Source organism: Acomys russatus, chromosome 7 (assembly GCF_903995435.1).
Source record: "Acomys russatus chromosome 7, mAcoRus1.1, whole genome shotgun sequence".
In the NCBI taxonomy this organism is placed as follows: domain Eukaryota; kingdom Metazoa; phylum Chordata; class Mammalia; order Rodentia; family Muridae; genus Acomys; species Acomys russatus.
In genome coordinates, this window is record NC_067143.1 from 19983636 (window position 1) to 20003131 (window position 19496).

Here is a 19496-nt window from a genome sequence, read left to right on the forward strand (position 1 = left end):
GTCAGGTCACCTGGGGAACTGACAGAGGCAGCCTCTGAAAGCAGAGGCAGATACAGAAGACAAGTCCTGCCCTGGTCCCTCCCTCCCTCCCTCCCTCCCTCCCTCCCTCCCTCCCTCCCTCCTTCCCTCCTTCCCTTTCCTCTCCTCCCGCACAGAATGGAGGACTCTTACCTAGTGTAGACCCTGGTATTGGCTGAGTCTCACCAAGGCTAGATGAAGTCCATGCACCATCCACAGGACACAGCAGTCTCTTCTTTTACATGCATAATACATAGATAGATAGATAGATAGATAGATAGATAGATAGATAGATAGATAGATACAAACATACATACATACATACATACATACATACACACACAAAGGGGGAGGAAGGGGAAGGGAGGGAGGGAAGGAGAGACAGAGAGAGAGAGAAATTATTGCATTGGGATGCAGGCCTATGAGATGCCCTTGGCCAGTGATAAACAAGACATCTCTGACTTGTTTTTTCTGAAGAGAATGAAGACCAAGGTGACCTATGGTGGAAAAATTGAAGTCCTTCAGCCTAGATCCCCAGAGGTCGGGGTAGCAGAGTCTGGGTGTGATGGTTCCTGTTCCTTGTGTTGGATGGCCTCAGAAGCCCCCGGCTGGTCCACTTGCACAAGACTGCCACCAGCTCCAGACTTAGGGCTATGGTGCCTTTGGTAGAAAAAGGAACCTGATTAGACCCTGACCGTAGAGAACTGCAGGGTCAGTGAGGCCATCTTTTCCGTGGAGGCAGGGTGTGGGAGACCTTGCTTGAGAAAGCTAGTGAGTGTCTATGACTTTCAGAGGTTGCTTGATCTGGGAAACCCTCAGCTGGGGAGGAGTCTCCTGGTTCTGCCCTGTTCCGCTGTGGCTACCTTGCAGTTTGAGGATGCCTGTCCCAATCCTGGGGCTTACTGAGTTCTCTAGGCCTACCCAGATGCTGAGCAGGACTCCTCTTTTATCCCCTGAAGTCTCAGCTGTACACTTAGAGCAACTTCAGAGGCCTGGGAGCCTCAGGCTTTCAAACCAAAGCCTTGATTCCTCTTCTTTATTCGTTGACAATTTGATACGTGTATATAATTAACTTAGGTCATTTTCACACCCTGTTACCTCATCTTACCCCGCTCCTACTGAAACCCTTCTTTCCTAACAAGCCCTCCCTTCTTCCACATCTTTGTGGTGTTTGTGTTTGTGATGTGGGAGGAGAGAGAGGGAGAGAGAACTCCACTAAGTTTATTGGCAGCTTGCATGGCCTGAATGGGGGTTTACTTACTGGATCAGTGGTTACCCCACTGAAAAGAGTGATCCTGCCTCCCAGAGCAAACCATTTATAGATCCTGTGGAGGAGACCCCTTACGAGCCCCCTCCCTTTTCCATGGTGAAATGTCTTGTGCAGGTAACCGCAGATGCTTTGACTTCATGAGTCCTTTCCCTGAATGGCCGTCATGTCAGGAGTTTCTCTGAGTGTTGTGAGCCCTCTGCTCCCTCCATCCTCCCTAAGAGAGAAGTTGCTGGCTCACAAACACCATTGCCTTGAGACTAGGCACATGGCACTCAGATGCCAGACTTGCCTCCTTCAGGCCCCGGCCATTCATTCCCTCAGACCTAGTAGCTATCTTCTGCTCTCGTTTGAGTTTGAGCTAAGATGCTCACAGACACTTTGGTGCTTTAATAATTTAAGATGCTTTCCACAGAAGCTAGTCCTCTCTCTCCATTCAGAGCCAAGAGCTCCTCGTTGCCAGAAGCTCACACCTCTCCATGCCCAGGAGGAGCATGGGGCCAGGGTGTGAGGTCCAGAGCTACGGCATGTGCCACCCCCAACCCCGGCAGGTGCCCTCACTGTGTGTGTGTGCGTGTTTGTGTGCGTGTGTGTTTGTGTGCGTGTGTGTTTGTGTGTTTGTGTGTGTATATACATATGGGGGCACTGGTGGCCAGTACTATGAGATTGGAGCTCTAGTGAGGGATCACTCATCAGCACTGATGGCTAGAACTCCATCTAGGATGGAGTTGTAGCTGGAAGGAGCTCCCTGAGAGCCCTTGAGGGACTGATGTCCACCGGAGAGCTCCAGCCTGGCTTTTTCTGACCCAAGCCATCACCAAGCTAGAGGCTAGAGTAGGTGGCTGGAAGAAGTGTGGTAACAAAGGTGCCACCCCAGCAGCAGAGGATACAGCTGCATTGACCATCAGTAGGTGACAGTGGCAGTGGAAGGAGAACCCTGTGGTGTCACCACTTGCCAGGCATCTGTGTGCTGTTTCTGGGTTGCCTGTCTGGACCTAAAAAGCCTGGGCTCATCACCTGCAGGCTGCAGAGCCCCCAGGCCAGCCCTGGAACATGGCTCCTGCTCAGAGATCTCCAAATGGAACTGTCAGCCAGGTCATGCTGGCCCTCAAGGTGAGCCCGGCTAAGGGTGTTAAGTGGTCACTGGACACATCTCCATCTCTGGACACAGAGGTGGCTTGAGAAAGGACCACCTCCCATCCTCTTTGATACATCACAAATACCTTCTGTCTGTTCTTGGGCTCACACCCTTAGGATGTGGAGTGGTAGAGAGGCCAATGACTTTACCCTGGTGTAAAGGCTATGCCAGCAGACTGGAAGTCACTGGAGCAACCATCTATGCAGGCTGGTCAGGGAGGTCCTGGCCAGCAGCAGGGGCAGCCTTGTAATTGTACAACAGGTTGCCTGTCAGCTGACTCTAGTCCCACCTGATATTGTAAATAAAACTTTAATAGAATATACACTGCCCACTCATTTCCATATGGCCCATGGCAGCTTTTGCATCTCAAGTCTGCACTTGTGGACTTGCAAAAGTTGGTCCTTGCAATAGACAGGCCAGGCCCTGAAATGGTCATCATCTGCTCCTCATAGGGCGTGTTAGTAGACCCTCACTAGAGCTGGGATGCCCCGCTCACGAGCCATGGCCCTTGCATTGAACAGTTAAGGAGAAACATTCAATTGGGCAGAGTTTTCTGTTGTGCTGCCATGGTCTAGAGGCGGCAGATAGAACCAGGACTGTGTTGCCCAGCCTGAGCCTGGAGTTGAGTGGGATGAGAAAGCTGCAGGCTGGCAGGAACCCTGCTGCACAGGGGAGGAGGGAAAGTCTGAGGAGAATTCATCATGAACTTTCACATAACCTCCATGAGAGTGTGGAAAGTCCTGTGTATTTGGGAAATGGTCCTTTCCAGGACACAGCAGGGGTGTGTGTCACCCTGGAGGCTGAGCTACCTTGAGAGGCAGTCATTTGGGGTCCTGGAGTAACCCCTCATCAACCCCTTCATGCGGAGTTGGCCAGCCATGTGTCAACTGTGTGGCTTGCACTGGAGTTCCCTGCGCTGCAGGTCCTGCTGCAGAGCTCAGTCCTTCGGCTTCAGCGTCCTGGTGTACCTTGTGTTGGGGTGGGCATGTGAGTTCCTGGTGGCTCTCTCTTAGGAAGGCACTCACTCTACACCTCCTCAGTTCCAGGCCCCTGTGAGCCAGAAGACCTCATCGATGGAATCATCTTTGCAGCCAACTACCTGGGCTCCACCCAGCTGCTCTCGGAGCGCAACCCCTCCAAAAACATCCGAATGATGCAGGCTCAGGAGGCTGTCAGCAGGGTCAAGGTGGGGTACTTCTGGGCCCCGGGGGGATAGTTGGGTGTACCCCCAAGGGGATCCCTGAACCAGGGGAGGGCAGTGGGGTACAGGTGCTATGTTCAGCATAGAAAGCAGGCATGGTACAGCCTGCCAATAGAGCCTTCCCTATATGGCCAATAGAGCCTTCCCTATATGGCCAATAGAGCCTTCCCTATATGGCCAATAGAGCCTTCCCTATATAGCCTGGCTTGCAAATGCTTTGCTGGACACAGTCATCACTGGCTCCTTAGACGCGGTCCGTTCGGTCCCTAGGAAACAATTTTTCAAAGATAGCCGATGGTTCTGAAGCATTCCAGTCTTTAAGCATATTTGTATGGAGACTTAAATCCTGTCCCAGCAGTGTATTTTTAGCACCAAAGTGCTTGTAGAAGCAAGGAAGAGTGCATCAAGTGTCACTCAAATGCGTGGCCTGGAGGAAAACTGACATACTCAAAGCGCTGTAGACTTTTTGGCCTGCGTGGTTTTTCTGGCAGGCGGTGATGGGCAAGGGACCCATGAGGCCCCACCAGCAAAAGCTAAGTAAGGTCAGGGGGAGGGATTGTGGCACTATGAGCTTGTGCCCCACCCTGGATAAGGTGGACAGCCTGTACATGCTGTCAGCCTGTGGGAATGAAGAACAAACTCAACCCTCCTCTCTTGACCCCACCACATAGTAACTGTCTGCACGGGAGCAGAGGGCACCTTGAGACTGTGCTGGTGAGGAAAAGCCAAGGCAGGAGGGCCAGGGCTGAGCCCCCACCTACCCCTCTCCCCATAGGCTCTGGGCCCTAAGGTTCTCCCCGCAGCTCAGCCTGTTCTCTGGTACCTGAGCCCATCCTTGTGTCTATGGAGTGGTTGACAATCAGTTCCACCACTTGGGCTGGCAAGGCTTCTCTTCCCTGTGTGTTCTCAGCACAGTGGTGACCATCCACTGGTCCCTGCAGGGGACTTTGGCGGTTTTTGAGTTCTTCCTATTAAGCACAAGGCCGAAATGACTTTGCCACAGCTGCCTTCCTGGTTTTCTTTTCTCTTCCATGCTGCGCAGAGGATGCAGAAGGCTGCTAAGATCAAGAAAAAAGCGGTGGGTAGGAGGTGGGCTGGAGACAGTGGTGCTTGGTATGCGTATGTGTGTGTGCTTGCACGTGTGTGTGTGTGTGTGTGTGTGTGTGTGTGTGTGTGTGTGTGTGTCTTGCTCTATGCATGGGGACTTCTAGTGGGAATTCCAGTGCTACCACAGAGCTTCTAGGCTTTTTGCCTTGTAAGGAGAATGCTGGATTTTAGAATGAAGCCATATTGCTTATTTTGTTGTCACACTTTAACGAACGTTCTTTTCTACTCTCTCCAATACCCTGGAGCATGGTTCACGTTTTCAGAGCCGTTTTGTGCGGGCATTTCTACACAGGACATGTGTTATGACAGTGTAGTGTGTCCGGCAGCTGGCTTCCCGGATAGGGTCAACTACATTGTTCTGGTATTTGGGCCCATTAGTTTTCATCCACCAAATCAGGACAAAGAGTAGTTTGTCTTGGAACTGTCCTTCCAGATGTGGATCAGTGGTAGAGCCCCTGCCCAGTGAACAAAGGTCTGGGCACACACCCCAGAAAAGAAAAGTAAAGAAGAAGAAAAATAAGGAAAAGAAAATAGTTTTTTTAAAGCTAGGGGTAGACTTTTGAAAATTGGGCTGGCAGCCATTGGTTTGGATGACCTAGTCATTTTGTAAATGCTGGCTATTTATTATGTGTTCATACAAAACACCGTCGAGCTTGGTGCAGAGGGCCCAGGGTAAGTCCACGGAGACTCAGTGCAGTGGGTTGTTAGCCCTTTTTGTTTGTTTGGTTGGTTTGGTGTTTGTTTGTTGTTCGTTTGTTTGTTAAAAACAGGATTACTCTGTGTGGCCCAGGCTGTTCTGGACTCATTTTGTAGACCAGGCTGGCCTTGAACTCACAGAGATCTGCCTGCCTCTGCCTGCCGGGTGCTGGGATTACAGGAGTGCACCACCACCACCATGCTGGGCTCCTCTTTTCTTTGCTTATGCTTCGACAGCAAGAGATCTAGTTTCCCCCGTCCTCAGACTGACATTTTCTAGAGCTATAACCAAAAGACCCCAGCTGCTGAGCTCCCTTCTGCTAGAGTGAATTCCCCCTGGAGGGTGCGGGTGCAGGGTGGGGGGTACAGGGGTGGGGGTGGGTGGACTCACCCCTCCCCTTCTGCCAGGCAGGGTGGATGGTAAAAGCCTCTAGGCAAAGCAAGATAGGTTGTAGGCCTGAGGTTGGGATTAGGCATCCCCACAGAAGAGTGCAGCCTTGCTCGTGGTCTGCTGTCCTCACCTGTGCTGCCCGGGATTGTGGAAGGTGGGAGCACAGGGGTTCTTATGGACTGTGGCCCATTTCTCTATCTGCAGGCCCAGAAATCCTAGAGAGTCACAGGCTCTGATGGGGCTTTTCAGAAAGGTATCAGCAGCCAGGCCACCTTGGCTTTAATAGGTCACCGTGCGGGGGGCCCTTTTTAATGATCTGGCCACAAATGCTGGGGATCCCTGTGCTGGCTGAGCCATGGACCACCCTGTTCTCTGGGGTTCTTTGTAGGATTTTGCTTCTCTCCATCTTTTGCCAGGACAGGTCATAAGTGGCCTACCCCGTCCACCCCTTTGGGCAGTTTCTCCTCCATTCATTTACCCACCTTTCAAGTCGAGTCTGCTGGAGTGTCTTCACTCAGGTCCCTTCACTGAAGTCCCTGCCACCAAGGCCAACCTGGAACATTTACAAATGTTTACCTCCGGCTTTTCCTACTTTTAAGCAAGAGGGTTTTGAGCTACAATCCCATAACCTAGCATTTAAAGTATAGCAGCACCCATGTATGAAGGTGGCGTGCTGGCGTGCTGAAACCCGTTACCGTGTATGCTAACCTAAACAATTAATTTGGAATTGTAGTGGGCGGGGGGGGGGGGGGTTCCACTGATGTCAGACATAACCCAGGTTTCTTTTTTTTTTTCAAACGGAAGAAAAGCCCCTTCGTGGTCCTGAATGATTTTCTTCAGCTGGATGCTCTTGGAGTCTGTACTTTTCCTAATTATCTAAAAGCAGTATCATCGTGTGGTAGACCAGCAGCCCCAGAAGACCTTTGCCTGCGAAAACAGAACTAATGTATATCGTCAGTGAGATAGATATGGGGCCTCTTGCAACTTAGAATTCCTGAGAACTTGTCTGCAGGGAGGATTTCGATTGGAAAGTTGTCTACGGAGTAATTAAATCACACTGTCTGCTATGGTGTGATGGAGGATACCACCGTAGGCCCCCAGTGACCACACTAAATTTTTCATCCCAGTGGACAAAGTGTGTGGGGGGCGGGGGGGAGGCAGGCCTTTCTCATTGCCACCATGAGGTAATTAAAATCCTCACAGGTGTGAAAAGCAATTAGCAGCTGCCCTGCTCAGGGGCAGGCCTTGGGTAGCTAGCTACAGAGTAAGTAAGAGGTTGAAACCCAGCTGACAGACTCAGCTGCTTCCGCTTCAGGTGGAGGCCACAAACAAGGTGTGACAGCTTCTCCCCACACTCGAGTGTCACTGTCAGGCACTGCTCCACGCTGTCTTCGGTCTCTTGTGGTTTTTTGGAAGACCTGACCAGGGCATCCATGTGATCGTGAACATTTAAGTAAAAAGGAAGCACTAGGTCTGATTGAAACTTTCTTAATACTTCCTCCCTCCCAATGTCCCAGAATGTTCAAGGATGTATCCAGAGTGTGATGACAGTCACCATCACTAAAATCCATCGAGAATTAGCCAAGGGACCCTGCTTGCTGCCAACGAGGGTCAATACAACCTCATGCACCTGCATGGGAGGCTGCCTCTGTTCACTGTGTTCTGTGCCTTGAGAACTCACAATTAAGAGCGTATTCCTCACCAAGCACGTAGGCTCCCATCCCCTTCCGAGTCACCTCAGGCTCACCATAGTAAAACATCAGGCAGTGAACTGTGGTGAGCCTTTGGGTCATACCGACACCCGCTGTTCTTTTCTTAGAATTCCGAAGGCGACGCTCAGACCCTGACAGAAGTAGACCTCTTCATCTCAACCCAGAGGATCAAAGTTCTAAACGCAGACACACAGGTAAGCCCTGGAAAGACAGTGGTCCAGCATCACGGCAGCCAGGGGGCCTCAGAGAGCAGCTGGCCAGCTGCAAAGAAGGAGCTTTCCCCAGGAGTCCTGTGCTTCTATGGCCAGGGTAAAGGCACCTTTATTTGTCATTGTCAGGGAATCAGGAGGTGACACACTGGACCAGTGGTTCTCAACCTTCCTAATGCTGTGGCCAGCCCTTTAATACAGCTCAGGCTGTGGTGACACCCCCGCAAAATGTAAATTATTTTTGTTGCTATTTCATAACTGTAATTTTGCAACTGTTATACATAAATTGCTTCCGTTGCTATTTCATAACTGTAATTTTGCTACTGTTATGAATCACAACGTAAACATTTTTGAAGATGGAAGTCAGGCAAAGGGGTCGCGACCCACAGATTGAGAAACCCTGAGCCAGCGGCTGCTGATGGTCTTGGCGTTGCGTTGTTTGCAACATGGAAAGTACAGAACAGTGATTTAAAACAACTCCACGCTTCCTCTTGCTGACTGACGGTTTTCTAGGAAAGGTACTCCCCCGTCTCCCCTGCTCACTTTTCTGCTGCACTCTGAGAACCTTGCTGTTTGTGGCGTTATCTCGGCATCTTCCCTCCCGTGTTTGAATGCAGCTTTACTTTCCGAGACCCTAATAGATTTGCCAATAACCTTGTACTTTATGCTCCTCTGACCTGAGCCACAGGTATCTTTTTCAGGGCCCCGTAGTTTTGTTTTGTTTTGGTGGACACCGACACACAGACACAGGGACCTGGCTGCTGCTTATGCTCGAGCCATTGCTCCTGAGCCCTGGCAGTGGCATGTGCTGCAGAAAGCTGTGAGCCCACCACACTTGAGAACCTTACTGCGGTCATAGTGCACCCCTCATTTCACATACACCCCCCTTTGTCTTGTAGTATGGACCCTGGCTCCTAGCATCAGTGTTTTGTTTTGTTTGACCATTTAGTTAACTATTTGTTCCTATAGGGAAAAAAAAAAATCCCCCAGCCAATCAAAGTCAAAGAAGAAAGGTTTGTTTGGGTCACTGTTTGGCCAGTGGGAGTCTACAGAGGGGTTCGTAACCTGTGGATCACAACCCCCTTGGAGTCCTATATCAGATATGTACAGTATGTAACAGTAGATAAGTCACAATTACGAAATAGCAATGAGATGGTTTTATGGTTACTTCAAGTATCTGTTTAGAATGAACTGGAAAGGAGGTGACAGCAGGAAACTGGTCTGAATGGAATGCTGAGACACTGGCTGGTGGTGGGAAAAGGTGAGAGAGTAGAGGCTGAAGTGGCCAGTCAAGAGGACAGTGAGGCCGCTACAGTGGCAGCTTCTGTCTGTGAGGATCCAGAGCCGGCGAGTGACCTGGGAGCTTTCGCTAGTGAACAGCGTCTCAGGACGCTGAAGACCTGGCCCCTCACCTTCCCCGTGCTGTGGCTGCGAAGCTCCCTTCTTAACCTTGGTGAAAAAAGTAGATCACCGCCTAGACTGGCGATTCTCAACCTGTGGGTCGTGACCCCTTTGGGAATTGAAGGACCCCTTTTACAGGGGTTGCCTGTGTCAGATAACCTGCATCTCAGAGATTTATGTTATGATTTGTAACCGTAGCAAAATTATAGTTATGATGTGGCGGTGAAAATAATTTTATAATTGTGGGTCACTACAGTGTGAGGAGCTGTATTAAAGGGTCGCGGCATCAGGAAGGCACCATCAACAGATGGGTCCATTGCGTGCTGCTAGAGAGGGCTTCTGTGCAAAGAAAAAGGGCTCCAGAGGTCAGAGCTTCAGAAACAGCAGATTTCCCTTTGTGACTGGAGAACAAAGGCACAGAAGACGAACCGATTCAATTTTCAGAGCCTTTGTGTACAGCCTTGTTAGGAAGGGATCATGGGCAAGATGTTCAAGGAGATTCCTGTCAAGTGACAAAAGGCATCCAGTGTAATGGGCCTGGCCAGAGACCACTGTGGAGACGTGCTGAGGACCACAGGCTGGCTCGCTCCTTCATCCCCTGACTTGTGACAGACTCATCATTGGCTTCCTTGCAGGAAAGCTGGGAGGGCGTAGAGCCAGCCTGTGAGAGTATTATACGTTACTGGGATGGGATGCCCTTCAGCACAAGGCCAGCTTCTTCTCCAAGGATGGAGAGCCCCACCCCCACATCACACAGGTCACCTTGTCCAGGGTCATCACAAAACGCTCATAACTAGAGCTGTGGTTCTCAGCGGGGGGGGGGGGGAGGGAGGCAGGGGGCACTTCAACAGCCCCTCTCCAGGACATGTGGCAATGACCAGAGGTATTTTTGGTTTGGGCATCCAGTGGATAGAGGCCGGGGATGCTACCACCATCTTCCCGTGTACAAAGCAGCACTGGCTCCTGGAAGACATGTTAGCAGGGCCAAGGTGACAAAACCTCAGACCAGACTGAATGTTGCTGTTCTCTCACGTGGACCTCTCCTCTTCCCGACAGGAGACCATGATGGACCACGCCTTGCGCACCATCTCCTACATTGCAGACATTGGGAACATCGTGGTTCTGATGGCCAGGCGCCGCATGCCCAGGTCAGCCTCTCAGGACTGCATCGAGACCACGCCCGGGGCCCAGGAGGGGAAAAAGCAGTACAAAATGATCTGTCACGTGTTTGAGTCAGAGGATGTAAGTAAAGCCTAGAACATTGGGGGGGGGTGGGGGAGAGACAGGCCACTCTCCCTACAGCTGACACGCCTTGGGGGCCCCAGAATCCACCCAATGGGGACCTATGAGAGGAGTAAGTTCTTCTCACACTGGTATCTGTGAATAGAGTGAACTGTTTTATTTCCCTTCATAAAGCAGTTCCCTTTCGGAGCTGTTAAACTCCGTAACAACCATCTTACCAAAGAAATAATTTGATACAGCCTGAAATTAAGGTTCATCTTGGCCTATGTTTTTCTGTTACTAAAATGCATTAGTGGTAAAGACTGACATCTGATGCAGTCAGTCCACCCTTCCCAGGTGAAGACAGAAAGAGTTGATGGCTGGAGCACTGAGATGCCAGTTAGACCGGGCAGCCCCTCCAATCTGTGGCCTTTCTCTAAGGCCTTCCCTCCCTGGTGGGTCCCGCAGCCCTCACTTAGCTGGTTTGCCATCCAGGCTCCATCTGTTCATGTACCAGTTCTTTTCCTGTGTAGGCCAGCAGCGCCACCTAGTGGTTCCTGTGCCACCATACCCACCCACTGCTCACCTGCTGATGTGGGAACAGCAAAAGAATATGTGGCAGTCCTTCCACTGAGCTGTTCAGGACCTGCTTTGGGCAGGCAGTTCAGCTCAGAACCAGTGCACATTTAAAGCAAGGCCCTGCATGCTGAGACTGTGACCCAGCACTTAAATCATGTATTGTGTAGAGGGAGCAACAAATTGAAGCCAGACTCCCTGTTCTCAGGTCATACTGGACCAAGGTTTTCAGCGTTACCCTGCAGAGGCCCCTGACTGGCATGTGTATGGGAGGAGGGGGCACAGGGAGGGCTTGGACCGGGTGGGACTCACACAGCAAGGGGGTTGGGCTGGGGAGGGGCATGTTGGTTTTTCTCTGCACTGAGATGGGTCCCAAAAGTTCCCCACCTTCCTAGGGCTGCACAGCTTGAAGCATGTTCGGTGTGGTCCAGGCGTTCACCTTAGAGCTTGGCTGTCACTGCCATATTTGCACAGCAGGCGGGAAGGCCCTCCTGTCTGTCATCAGTGTCCAGGCTTCCATAGGCTTCTTTCTGCTGGCATAGAAAGAAGTGATCTCCTCAGTGATGTGGAGTCTGTTCTGGATCCCACATCCCTCTTGTGGCCCTCAGCTTGGCGCATCCTTCTATACTAGAGCAATACACGGCACACATACACCAGCCCCTACCTATTGGGCTTCGTAATTCTGGAGAGACAGAATAGATAGCTAACCATGCATGCCAAACTCCTGGGGGATGGGGTGGGACCTCAGCTCTATTTTTAGATTAAAATAGGTAAAATAAAAATATACTACAAACTGGGCACCTGTAATCCCAGCACTTGGGGGTAGGCAGAGGCAGGCGGATCGCTGTGAGTTCAAGGCCAGCCTGATCTACAAAGTGAGTCCAGGACAGCTAAGGCTACACAGAGAAACGCTGTCTTGAGATATATGCTCCAGTTCCTAACTAAAGCAATAAGGTCTGGTATTTAGCAAATACTTATACGTCATCATTTTCCGGGATATTACAAAACCCTTGCTAGTCCCACTGTCTGGACATGAAGTAGCACAGACAGCAGTGAGGCTCATTATGGTGGTCTGAGGAGGTATGTGAGTGGCAGACAGCTTCCCCCATCCTAGAGCCCACGGTCACCCCCTTAGTTTTAAGCCCAAACAAGGGCTCCTTTGAAGACTTACGGGCACCTAGTGGAGCCTGTGTGTGTCCATAGGTCTACCATGCCTGCTCCGTCCCCACAGGCCCAGCTGATAGCCCAGTCTATTGGGCAGGCCTTCAGTGTGGCCTACCAGGAGTTCCTGCGGGCCAATGGCATCAACCCGGAAGACCTGAGCCAGAAGGAATACAGCGACATCATAAATACCCAGGAGATGTATAACGATGACCTCATCCACTTCTCAAACTCGGAGAACTGCAAGGAGGTGAGCTGAACCCGCTGCGGCCCCTGCGGCTCGCTCTGTTAGACCCTGCACGCCCTCCAAACGGAGCCCCTGAAGAGATGGCCCAGTTGGCTTGGGCGTGGGGCTGTCTCAGTGCCTCCCCACATCAGCTCACTGGGCAAGGATAGAACAAGGCTCCTCTGGCCCTCACACCAGTGTTGTCCAGCACAGGGGCCCCCAGAATGTGCCTTGTTTCTGCCCTTGAAGCTGGACCCTTAGCTATGAGAGGAGATGCTTGCTACAGAGACAAAGATCCCAGTCAGTCCTAATGACCCTGAAAATGTGCCTTTTAATGTTGTTGTTGCCATCTGCTGGACTTAGCACTAGGAGATATTTCTGAAAAGCCCATGGGAGGCATCTTCAAGACAGGGAGCTTGGGTACATCAACAGGGAAATTCTGAAATTGCTGGTTGCAGAGGCCCTAGCAGATCCCAGAGGCTTTGGAGGCTTTGGAATGAATGAGTCTGTTCCTGGGGAATTAATGAATGGATGATTTTGTGCATTCATTGGAGGAGTGAGTGAATGAGTTATCCTAGATCCTTTTGGGGTACGTGCCTGATCCTGGCTTCCTGAATGTGTGGCAAATAGTTTTCTATTGAAGCAAAGAAAAAAAAAAATCAGATGTTCTCATCATTTCAATATGAGAGTAAAAGCTAAGCCATGGAGTGGGCACTAGAGGGCATCTCTCTGGCCTCTGAGGGTTTGAGGGGGTGGGAGAGCTCCATCTGACCTATACTTGCATCCTGGATCCCCGAGGAGTATGGCAGAAGAGGGTACTCTATACTTCTTATTTCCCAGGATGCTCCTGAGTCTTGGATAGCGTTAGAAGCTGGGGCAGACTGAGCACAGTCAAGTCTTTTCTCGTGCCCAGCCGCGAGCGGGTGCTCTCTCACTGTCCCTTCTCCTGTAGCTGCAGCTGGAGAAACACAAGGGTGAGATTTTAGGTGTGGTGGTCGTGGAATCGGGCTGGGGCTCCATCCTACCCACGGTGATCCTGGCGAACATGATGAACGGCGGCCCTGCAGCTCGCTCAGGGAAGCTGAGCATTGGTGACCAGATCATGTCCATCAATGGTACCAGCCTGGTAGGGCTGCCCCTTGCTACCTGCCAGGGCATCATCAAGGTGGGTATTCTAGGATCTTTATCTGGTGGTCTGTCTCCTCAGCCCTATCTCACTTGACCCATGACCTTCACCCAACACTGAAGCTCAGAGAGACTTTCCCAAAGATGGGTCTATGACAGCTCTTCCTAAGGCTAGCACATACCTGAAGTCAGAGGAAGGCCCAAGCTTCCTCAGCACGGGGAAGAGGGAGGGGTCACCTCACTCCAGGCAAGGTGCGGAAGACCTACCTACATAAGTAGAGTTGTGTCTCAGCCTGCCGGGCCTGGGATATTCCCAGTCCATCCTGCAGGAGGCACTGGCAGATGCCTTCTTAGTCACGGCAGCCTGGAAAGTGGGCTGCATCTTATGGGCAGGAGGCTGGCTTTCTTTCTAACCAACTGACCTGTGAGCTTGGGGCTTTGGAGGGTGCTGAGGAAAGGGAAACACAAGTAGACGGGGTCAAGTTGTCATACTGCCCAGATCAAGACTCAAGGTTGTGGGTACTGGTACTGGTAGCGACACTGCAACCTGTGCTTGGCTCCCCTGCGAAGCACTTCTATCCTTTCAACACGAGCGAGTTCTCCTAGACTAGAATGTTACAGGAAGAGGCTTTAAGAGCCCACCTAGAGAAGCCTCTGTCCAATAGGACAGATATAGTCAGGCCCAGCCTAGCTTTTGCTGGTCTATATTTCCTGGGAGCTCTCTATGCGTGTCCTTCTCTGGGTCATTTTAAACTGTGGTCATGAAAGGTCAAGGCACTCTGGCCTGGGGTGCTGGGAAAGATCTGTCTTCTCAGGGAAAGGCCTGTAGGTCCTCTTGGCTCCTAGTAGCCTGTCCTGATGCAGTTCACTGAGTTGGCATCTTCCTCTTGGCGGCAGGGGGTGGGGGGGTGGCGGGGGTGGTGGTGGGTTGGGGGAGGGTCCAAGAAAAGAGTGTTTGGTTACACATCTGTATACTGCCTGGTGACAGCTCCACACAGGCCCACTGAGTGTGAGTGTGACCTCCCAGGTTCATCTTAGTGTGCTAGCAGAGGAGGCTAGGGCCCAGCCAGTGACTTGTCTCCAATGCTCTGCAGGGCCTGAAGAACCAAACACAGGTAAAGCTCAACATTGTCAGCTGCCCCCCGGTCACCACAGTCCTCATCAAGCGTCCGGACCTTAAGTACCAGTTGGGCTTCAGCGTGCAGAATGGAATTGTGAGTCCACCCCACACTCCCTACCTGGGCTGCCCACTCCAGTGTAAAGGCTGTGCATCGAAGGCCAGGGTACCACTCTGTCTAGGGAGACCCCACCGGGCCAGTGTCCAGGCCCTACAGATCTGGATGGAGCGTGTTGGCCAAGGCAGACAGGGAGGGCCAGGGTGTGGCTCAGGGAATCCCTCAAACCTAGAGGATTGTTCTGTCAAGTGCTTACTTGCAAGGGGGCGTGGCAAGCCTTGCGAGCCATTGTTTCCTGGATACAAATGGCATGTGCTCAACATATACATCTTTACTCGTTCATTGTTTCATTCTTTTCATTTGTCCATCCAATTCAGCAGATGTGTGAAACCCCTGCTCTGTATCTGGCAGGCACTAAGAAGACAGGAGGCCATTTTGGAGGGAGGGGTGCTGGGACAAGCAACTTCCTACTTCCCAAGCATGCGTTTCTTTGGTTGGGCTCCTCCTTCTCCTGAAGGGCAAATAAGTATAGAAGGGGCTGTAGCCCCGGTTGCTTAAATCAGCCCTGAGCACTAAAGAGCAAGGAAGGGGAGAGAGTTTGTAAGGAAGAGAGGGGATGTGGATGTTCTCCAACAGCCCTGAAGAAAAACACTAAGAGAGCATTCTAGAAAGACAATTACTGATGAGATAAGTTGTCTCCACCGTTTCCTGTGGGGTCACAGAGCCTAGAGTACAGGTCCCTTTCTGTTTAGGTCACACAGCTTGCAAAGCTGTCTGTGCACAATGGGGCTGAAGAGAGGGCTGTGGTAAAAAGTAAGGGGTGGGGTGAGGGCAGGGAAGCTCTGACTTGAGCCTGTGGGGGCTGAATTAAGAAGGAAGCTCCTGCGGCAAGCCAGGACAGACATAAGCCCCTTCCTCGGTTGCCAGAGCGCAGAGGGCAACATGTGTGTATTGGGGTGGGGAAGACTGGAGGTACCAAAGGGTCTGCAGCATCCTCCTCACAGAGGAGGCCTGCATGATGGAGGGCAGCAGGTTGAGGGCAGTGAGGTGCATGGTGGACAGTTGGGGACACAGAGGTCAGAAGCCTCTGTCTGAGGGGTTTGGAGTTGCTGGAACTACTGTATAGTTTTGAGTGCAAAACTGTTGAGTGTTCAGAGGTCACGGGCATGTAGGAGGGGTTTTTGAGGTGGAGCTGGACCTTGCTTAGCATCTGAGATACTGGTGATGATGAGGCCGCAGTCGAATGAGTCTGTGAAACTCTGGGACGGCCGTGAGGCACCCAGCTCCACCTGCCACTGAATCCCATTTTCCCCTCTGATGTCAATTTCCCTGGCTAAGAAATGAGCCATATTCATAAAAGCCTTGCTTAGGCCGTGAGGGGATATTTGGGTGTCAGTGGAAGGGTATGCATAGATTTAGGGGACACCTGGGACTGGTACAGAAGGACCGATGTGTTTGTATCTAGGGCTTAGGATTTCAATTGCTTATAAGGTCCTGGGTGCTTGCATCAGCCCCCACCAGTGGCTGGCCGGCCTGAACCTTCAGGGAGCATAGTTCCCCCTCTCTGCTGCTGTGCCCCACAACTGAGATCCCCCCAGTCTCCTGGAGAAGCTTGCTCACCTAGAGCTGGTTTTGCATAAGTGCTTTTTTCCATTTTCAGCCTCATCGCACCCCAAGTAGAATGCATTAGTTTGCAGACAGGCCCCAGATGACCCAATTAAGGCGATTTCCATATGGAGCCCTCTTTCTCTTCCCATGGTGTCTCCCAAGGAGTCAATAAATTTCCAGCTGGGAGAATCCTAGAGTGCATACTGGGCAGTTAGAGCCCGCAGAGGGCTCTGCAGAGCCATGCACACAGAGCTCCCTTCAGTCCCCCTCTCCTGCCCCCATATTTCTAACACCTTGTACTCCGCAGCAGACTAAGGCACAAACCTCACTCTCTTGCCTTCTTTCTCCTCTTTGTCCTTTTACCCTAATTTCCAAAAGTCAGTGGTCACAAGGAATTTAGACAAAATAGCATCTTCAGGCCACCCCCAGAACCTTGCTCGGGATCTTTAAAGAACCGGTTGCTACTATCATTAACTATCTGTAAGCCACTTGGGGAAGAGACGCAAGTCGATGCACGTGCTTGTGTATAGTAGATAGGCAGCCTGGTAAGAGCCTTGGTGGGACAGAGCCAGCCCCAGCTTCCTGGACAGTGGCGACCTCGGGCACAGGCTGCCCCTCCTGCTCTGACAGCTCGGCTGGATCTTCGTCAGTCAGAGTGCCAGGGCTCTGGAATGGTAATCAAGCTCACCACCCTGGTGGTCCGATACAGGGCAGTGTCCCTGGGCTGTGATGTCAGCCAGAGCATGCATATGCCTCCTTCCAGGAAGGGAAAGATCCTGAGTGCTGAGAGGGTCAAACTGTGGGTACCGCATCAGGCTCCCCACTCACCCTGCTGTGAGAAGACCTGTGGTATTAGGAACCAGGCAAAATCCTCCAAAGAAATGGCCACAAGAGGGACAGCAGTGGACTTCAGCATACATAATGTGGCTTACAAGTTATGGTCTGATGGGCAGTCTAGGGATCCATAGCCATCCAGTTCATGAACCTGGATGTCTCAGCTGGTCTTCGGTCTTCTGGGATCCTGGGATCATGAAGAAGTAGACTCTAATATACCAGTGGAATGGACTTGCCAGGGAGAGCGAGTGTGAGCAGGCTAAGTACTTCCTCCTTCCGTGTCTTTATAAAGCTGCCGCCAGGTGTGGCTCGGGTTTCAGGTGGATCTCCAGGTGTGGCTCTTTTGAGGTGGGGAGATCCATTTCAGGTGGATCTCCCCACCTCAAAAGATGCAGATTTAGGGTAGGTTTTTCCAATTCAAATAATTCAGAATCCAGAAAAAAAATTCCCTTATGGATGTCCCCAGCCACTTGGATTTTAGTTCATTCCAGATGGAGTCAAGTTGAAAACCAAGACTAGCCATGGCAAGAGGGGTGAGTAGCATCCCTGCATGGCTGGGTGGCTAGCAGGTGCTTCTGGGTACTTACTCATGAGGGCCCAGAGGTTAGGGGGAGGGTGATGAGAGAGACTCCCAGGTGGGGCTGCAGGTGCTCCCTTTTCCCTGGCTACTTAACAGCAGCTGGAAGGAGCTGGCTATGTTTCTCTCCTGTGTATAGCATCTTCCCCTCCTCTTCCTGGCCTCTCTGGATGCTATTTGTCTCATGCCTTGGTTTTTAATGAGTTTTGTGAGTGAGTGGAGACATCTTTCTGGCTCAATGTCACTTTCCTAAACTTGTTGTTTAAGAGTTTATCACCCCACTCTCATGAGGTATGAGAGGGAGGGATCGACCATCTTCCTCAGAAAGAACACCAGGATGTGGCTGACAGAGAGATGCTCGCTCTAGGCAGCACCAGGAAGAAGCTCTCCGCTCTACCCTGGCAGTTTGACACTCATGCAATGGTGCCCAGCCCTTCTCTTTCAAACTGTGTTCTAGCTCGCAGCTGTCCTTGCTCACCAGTCACCAAGTGAAATGCAGGGCTCCTCTCTGCAACCATAGCTTCTTTTCCCCACCCTGGACATGATGGAGCACCTTCGGGGTGTCGTTGGAATGTGTACACTGACTTTGCCTGTCTCCGTAGATCTGCAGTCTCATGAGAGGGGGCATTGCGGAGCGAGGTGGTGTCCGCGTCGGCCACCGTATCATCGAGATCAACGGACAGAGTGTGGTAGCCACAGCCCATGAGAAGATAGTCCAGGCTCTGTCTAACTCAGTCGGAGAGGTGAGACTTCTGATCCACCCCCAAAGTCCGTCACGTTCATTTTGGAGTCCAGGGGATTTGGGCCTCTATTTTCTCTGTCTAACAGCTAACCCTGTGGAACATATGATGTCCTTGGGAGAGCCATGGGTCTCTGAGGGAAAGCGGCCCTTTTCAGAACAGCCTGAGTATGTGAGGACTTTGGACTCACCTCTACATGCCAGTTCATGGGTGTACCCCACTTTGACCACTGGATGTCAGCTGAGGAGCAGGCTGTGCCCCCACCTCACAGTGTCCATGAATAGGACCAGCCCAGTGAGAGACAGTGCTCTCAGTCTCTCTGGAATCTCAGGGCAGAGGCCTCCAGGCACAGTGCCCAGGACCATTTCTGAACAGAAACCTATATATCCAGCCCCGTAGGCAAGGAGGTTCTGGTCACTTCATAGCTGGTGTGTCATTGCTGTCCCTCTGTGCCCTGGGTCAGGGTGCTTTTCTTTTCCTGGCTCACTAGTTTATAACCGTCCCCTGCCTAGTTCAGCTCTTCTTGGGTCATCTCCATGGGAGTAAGAGAATGGCCAGGAGGGTCCCTGTGGAGGGGCACAGCTGTCCTCAAGGATCTCACAGGTGAGCAGCACAGCACAGGGGGTGGAGTAGGCTGGCTTGGGTGATGCCACAGAAAGGAGACTTACTCAGTATGGGTAAGGTTTGTGGTATAGAGGCTGTGGGCGGCGGGGTGGTAGTGAGCATCTGTACTGATTAATGAGGAGTGAGGTGAGTGTATGGCTGTTAGTGTATATACAAGGCTATGGATGTATATGAGTGATTGAATCTGTGAATTTGTGGGATGTGTGTGTGTTTGTGACCTGTGTGTATAGATGCGTATGAGACATGGAGTGTGAGTGTAGGTTTGTATGAGCGCAGGTGTTGAGTATAGATACATGTGGGTTTGTGGGCAAGCTGTGTTGGTGATTGGGTACATAAGTGTGTGAGAGTGGGTATGCATGAGTGCAGGTGTGTGTGTCTGTGTGTGTGTGTGTGTGTGTGTGTGCGCGCGCATTTGTTACCTTGTGAGGTAAGTGTCTGTTCATGATGTATACGTCTGAGTGTGAGAGTAGGTGCATGTGAGTCCAACGT

General features: G+C 51.5%; 1 protein-coding gene across 5 annotated transcripts in view; it reads left to right on the forward strand.

Annotated features, from left to right (window-relative positions):
* Apba2 (amyloid beta precursor protein binding family A member 2) overlaps positions 1-19496 on the forward strand; it is an 881206-nt gene that overhangs the window by 859979 nt on the left and 1731 nt on the right. For 4 of the 5 annotated variants that reach the window (XM_051148672.1, XM_051148670.1, XM_051148671.1 and 1 more), the window contains exons 6-13: positions 3464-3609; positions 4667-4702; positions 7638-7724; positions 10197-10382; positions 12169-12348; positions 13277-13489; positions 14544-14663; positions 18246-18386. In XM_051148672.1, the coding sequence (XP_051004629.1) occupies positions 3464-3609; positions 4667-4702; positions 7638-7724; positions 10197-10382; positions 12169-12348; positions 13277-13489; positions 14544-14663; positions 18246-18386 (1109 nt within the window). The remainder of the gene's footprint in view (positions 1-3463; positions 3610-4666; positions 4703-7637; positions 7725-10196; positions 10383-12168; positions 12349-13276; positions 13490-14543; positions 14664-18245; positions 18387-19496) is intronic. The other variant, XM_051148673.1, reaches the window with a different exon arrangement.